The sequence below is a fragment of the Parasteatoda tepidariorum genome, chromosome 6 (genome assembly GCF_043381705.1).
Source record: "Parasteatoda tepidariorum isolate YZ-2023 chromosome 6, CAS_Ptep_4.0, whole genome shotgun sequence".
NCBI lineage: Eukaryota > Metazoa > Arthropoda > Arachnida > Araneae > Theridiidae > Parasteatoda > Parasteatoda tepidariorum.
In genome coordinates, this window is record NC_092209.1 from 67,708,915 (window position 1) to 67,714,914 (window position 6,000).

Sequence of the window (6,000 nt, forward strand, 5' to 3'; positions counted from 1 at the left end):
TCGTATTAGGTTAGTGATTTTTTTTAAACTTTATTAACTGACTAAATTCAACCTGTATTCTCTATGTGCTCTCGGTGAATAGTTTAACCTCTTCCTTCTCGCTCTCGTGAAAATGAGGGGGTGAGTTTTCACACGCTATTTCTCGCTCCAGTGAAAATGAGGGGGTGAGTTTTCACACGCTATTTCTCGCTCCTGTGATATTGACGGGCTGGAGTGATCCGTAGTAACGCGCCAATGAGAATAAAACTAATTCATTTCTTTTGCCCGGAAAACATTTTATTTCTCATTTTACACACCTGATGGCAGTACCTGAATATTTTTAAGGTAATTGTAGATAGTTTGCTAATTTTAAACTACAGTGCACTCCCGATTATCCGGGTTAATCACCGGGACAGGTCGCACGGACAATCGAAAAACACGTATAATCCGAAAACTCATTTTATAAAAGAAAAAATCAATACAAAAAATATAAAAATTACAGTAATTTCTGGTAAATAGGCCGCACCCGCAAAAAACATCGTTAAAAATTTCAATTTTCATCTTATAGGCCGCACTTTCGTTTTTTCGATCGATCATCGATTTTTATCAAATATCACATGTGTGAAAATACTCATAAAAATAATAATCTTTAAAACATAAACTCTATACTTAGAAAAAAGTTATTGATAAATATTTTTTTTTATGTATACTCATTACATTATCATCATCATTTTTATGTATACTTATCATAAAAAAAAAAGAATTGAGAATGATCCTAAGTTAAGGATGTGTATGTGATAAAAAATAAACTAATCACAAAATAAATCAGCATTTATTTATTTATACTTTTCAAATATTTTTGAGCATATATCTATTCAAAACCATCGAAATCTGATTCTTCACTGCCAGATATTCAGCACTTAATCTGATCCCTTTTTCTTTTTTTTTTCTTAGAAGAAATTTTTATTAACAAGAGAAAAAAAAAATCAGTATAATTCTCTTTTATTTGAATTTTATTCTGATGAAGTAACTTTATTTTATCTTTAAAATAAAAACAAAAAAAAAACATGAAAACAAATCTGAGTCAAAGGAAACATCTGTTTCTATAAGCAGTTTAAAATAAAGGGAAAAGTAAAAACATCTGCATTTCCAATGAACAAAATAAAGAAATGCAAGTTGGAAGAAACTGATAAATCAATCTTGACAGCTGTGGAAATGCTCTACTCATTTGTCCCCTTTTCCCCCCTCTCCAGTTTGACCATAAATTAGCCACACCCTTTTGAAATTGAAACTACCAAGTGGGATACAAAATGAATTCTATCCCTTTTGAGGCTTCTTTTTATTCGATGTAAATCAATCTCTTTTGTTTTTTATTAGATATTAATTGCAATTTTTTTTTATTATTTGAAAGCTAGTTTTTATTTTTAAATTGTATTTAGTTGTTAGCTTGTTTTTTAATCATTAGTTGTTAGCTTATTAAAAATATATATTGTTATTTCTATAANTAAAATGTTGCAATATGCAATTTATTTGTAAGAAATAATTCACTTCAGCAAAATAATGAATAATTAATGAAATTAGTTGTTTTATTTAAAAATAAGGATCTGTAAAATGCTATTGTTTATGAAATAATTATTCTATAAATTTAGCACAAAAAAGAATATTTAATTTCCATTTTTAGTTAATTTATAAATAACTTGTGTTTAGTTACTGTTTGGTGTGATCAGCTTATCTTGTTCTTATTCAATTTATCTTATTATTAAAAATTCTTTTTAAAAAAACTTTGATGTATATGCATGTCTGTAACAAGGACATTTAAAAACGTTAAAGCAGAATTAAGATCAGTGACCTTATTTTTTTTAAAGATTTTTATTTTACTTTTTTTAGATTGTTGACATTCCAAATGCCCTTCCATTGAAAATTGGTTCTGGAGGAATAGAATTCAGAGATGTTAATTTTTCTTACGTTCCTGAGTAAGAATTTTTTTCTTTTTTATTCATTAAATTTATGATGTTCTTTGTAGATTGAACAACTTTTATTGATCCATCTGCTTTCTAGGCGTCAAATCCTGAAAAACATTAGTTTTAAAGTTCCTCCAGGGCGCACTGTTGCATTGGTAAGTTGGGCAACTTTTTCATTTTATAATATCCTTGTAATACCTGAAATTGAAAAATGGATTTTAACCTTAATTTGTAGAAGGGATTGGCATGGTAGATATAGGACTAAACATGTTTTTTTTTCCCCCACAGAAATTTAAAATATTTCGAAAGAGAAAAACTTATCTCCTTACTAAAATAATTAAAACTAAGTTCTTAACATACACTGAAATTCTCATGAAACGAATTTAGATGCTTTATGAAATAAATAAATTTCTTTCAAAGCTAAACCTTATGATTTTATTACAACTTGAATAACATTTATTACCTAATGAAAAAAAAATTCAACTAAACCTATGTGTCTACTTTTTTTAGTTAGTTCAGTGCATATAATTTTATGTGTAAAATATTTTGTTCCTTTCATTCACTCTGATTTTCAAAAATAAATACGTAATTTATTAAGATTCTTGTTATTTTTAAAGTTTATTGTTGTAAAGCAATCATGATAAAGTTCTTCATATTTAAGAAGTATTCAAACAAAGCAAATGCATTGTGAGTGTGAGAGAGGATTTGCTTTTTTATGCTGACTGCAACAATCATCAAAGGAAAAAAATTATATATTTCTTTTTAAGCAATTTATATAATTTACTCTGATAATCTGATGATACTTTCTCTACTTTTTCTTAACAAAACTTTCTTATACTTTCTCTTAACAAAAAAATTTATCATAAAAAAATTTATGAGATAACTTACAGAACTGGTTTTGAAGCTTTTTTAAATAGTCAACCAATAAAAATTACTTTTGCATAACAGCATATTCTTTTTTTAAATAAAAAGTTTTTATTAATTAATCTACTTAATTAATTTAGTAATTAATTTACTTAATTATTTCAGGTTGGCCCTACAGGCAGTGGAAAAAGCACAATAACAAGACTTTTATTTAGACTTTATGATGTGCAATCTGGAGAAATTTTCATTGATGGACAAAATATAGCTAAAGTGATTATTTTTTACAGTGTTAAATTCTTATTGTTTTTATGTTTGTAAATTATTGGAGAATGAGTTGATATTTTATTTAATTCGTTTATAATGATTAAAAGCGAAAATTAATAGCTCAGCTAAGGTTGCAGTAAGGAAGTAAAGACTGGAAAATCATATTTGTAAAAAAAAATTTTTAGGGTAAACAGATAATTTCAGCTCTACCAAAAATTTTTCATTTAATTGTTCAATGTTTTGTACAAAGCAATAAGTAATTTTTTTCACCTGTAGAATTTCATTGATTTTTGTTTACTCTGTTTAAAAAAATTATGCGAACATCAACTTATAATTTATGAAATCAACTGTGAATTGCAAAATCTATCGTATTCACTATGTAAGATATAAATGGTGTCAAATGACTCTATTTTAATTTTTTCTAATTATATTTACAGATATAATTTTATTAAGAGTTTATGCTACTCATTAACATTATTTGTTTATTATATAAGTCATATTATATAAGTCATATTACATTAGTTATATTAATCTTACTATTGAAGCAATTTGTTTGCTTGATTATATAAGAAAATATCGATAATTGAAATATTATCTAATCATTGAGATGTTTTAAAAAAAAAGCATTTGAAGCATACATTCTGGAAAAGAACTTTTAATAGCTCCCAATATAACTTTTTTGAAAATGGACTTTTTGTTTGTAAGATTCTTTGCAATTTGTTTTAAAATTATATTTATAAAGTTTTTACGAGATTTCTTTTCATATAAATAGGATAAAAAGATCATTGTCCTTCTCATTTCTGTTTTTTATTGTTTGAGATATTTTTCATTTCTGTTTTAGGTTACTCAGAAATCTGTACGACAGTGTATCGGAGTAGTTCCCCAAGACACTGTCCTTTTTAACAAATCTATTAGGTCAGAAAAAATTATTTGCTCTCTAAATAAACATGTTATTTAATGATAAAAAATGTATTAAAATTTATTGAATTTGTTATGCAATTATGAATAGATTTTAAAATAAAATTTCATTAAAAATATTACATATTAAAATATTTATAAAAAAATATGTAAGTTTTAGCTACTAGACTTCTTTATGGATAAATTGTTAATTTTATCTACTGTAAAATGTTTGTTTGCATTTCAAGGCATTGAAGAAATTTAATCACAGGAGTCATTAATATTTTTGTATGTGCTTCTTCAGTGACTGACATAGTAACATCAACAATGTTTAAATAAGTAGTGATTATGTGTTTAAAATTAAACCATGTGCCCTTTTATTGTAACCCTCCTCAAAAGATGGAGGAGTTGCCTATTTTCATCCTTTTTCCTTAAATACAGACTCTAAGATATTTTAAGTTCATTGCATTGAGTATATAATAAAGTTTTTGCTTGATACAGCTTTTAAAAACTGCACTTAACCAGAATCAACCTCAATTAAAACTGATATTACAAACTTTGGATTAATTATCTAAAATAATATAATTTATTAATGCAATCACTTAAAAATTGAACAAGTTCATAGATATTTTTTATTGCATTAACATAATTAGGATAAATATTTGCAATCAAAGTATATGCCGCTATACAATCTTTAGCGAATACCATTACATTTTACTCAATATTTCATACTAGCTATATGTAGCACGGAGGTGCGGGAGTGGTACTGCTCTTACCTGATGATCAAAAACGAGAGATCGCAACTGGTGCTGTGAAAATTGCATCTAATTTTACAGCAGAATTGATAGCCATTTCTATGGCAATCGAAATGTACATCAATCTTGAACCTTCGGAGGAGCTTAGTGGTATCACCATCTTCAGCGACTGCAGGTCTGCCTTACAGGCGTTCAGCAAAGGTACCTCAAGCCTAATCCTGAATATCGTAGAACAACTTGGACAACTTCAGCGTCTCTGGAAAAAATGCTTCTTGCAGTGGATTCCCGCCCATGTGAACCTAGAGTTCAATGAAATAGCTGATTCCTTGGCTAAAAATGCCAGAGATCTCAATCAAAATACAATCCCAACCAGGTTGGCAGATGCAAATGCTTTTGCAAAGTCAAGACTATTCACCCCTTTAAAAATCAAAGCACACGATCAAATAACTAATCTTGACATCGATAGGAAGACAGCCACTACTCTCATAAGACTAAGAACAAAACATCATAAAAACATGAAAATTTCTACAGGTGGGACTAGAAAATATCAAAACTGTGGCAACTGTCTTAATGTGGAACTGACACCATATCATGTTTTTAACTGCCCTGCAGTCGCTGCAGGCCTTCACCTCTTAAACTATCCCACATAAGAGGATTTGTATTCATTTAATGCCATAGAAATAACAAAAACTATTCAAGCACTCCATGAAATATGATTCAATAGAGAATACGACACCAACTCTTATAATACACAGTAAAGAAGATTTTTTTTTTTGTCCCCAGGTTTAATATTGGATATGGTAGACCTTCAGCATCTGATGAAGAGATCGAAGAAGCTTCTAAAGCTGCAGAAATGCACAATCAAATTCTCACTTTTCCTGATGGTATGCTTATAAAACATTTTCTCTATGCTTGTATTAAAAAAATGACCAAAATCTAGATTATTTCTGCTTTTATAATATCTTAAATTACAAAATATTTCACTTGTCATAAAATTTTATTTGAATATTTCAGTTTTACTTTTATTTCTTTTAGAATGGAATATTTCACTCATTCAGAAAACAGAATGATGCATTGAGTTAAAACAAAATTTGTTTTGAATCTAGATGAAATTGTTTTATTATACTGTTCACCATGCATCCTAAGTAGCACTGTGTATATCTTATAAAGTAAAAATAAATATTTTTGTGTAAAAAAATTAATCACCATATTGTATTAATATTTAAAAACAATTACTATTTAAAATATAAATTCATGCAATATATATATATAATACATTC

General features: G+C 27.4%; 1 protein-coding gene across 4 annotated transcripts in view; it reads left to right on the forward strand.

The window, feature by feature from the left end:
• LOC107443534 (ABC transporter ATP-binding protein/permease Hmt-1) overlaps window positions 1-6,000 on the forward strand; it is a 36,606-nt gene that overhangs the window by 23,692 nt on the left and 6,914 nt on the right. For 2 of the 4 annotated variants that reach the window (XM_071182484.1, XM_071182485.1), the window contains exons 12-16: window positions 1,867-1,952; window positions 2,038-2,095; window positions 2,970-3,074; window positions 3,910-3,983; window positions 5,504-5,604. The exons of the other annotated variants lie outside the window; for them this stretch is intronic. In XM_071182484.1, the coding sequence (XP_071038585.1) occupies window positions 1,867-1,952; window positions 2,038-2,095; window positions 2,970-3,074; window positions 3,910-3,983; window positions 5,504-5,604 (424 nt within the window). The remainder of the gene's footprint in view (window positions 1-1,866; window positions 1,953-2,037; window positions 2,096-2,969; window positions 3,075-3,909; window positions 3,984-5,503; window positions 5,605-6,000) is intronic. 4 annotated transcript variants of the gene reach the window in all.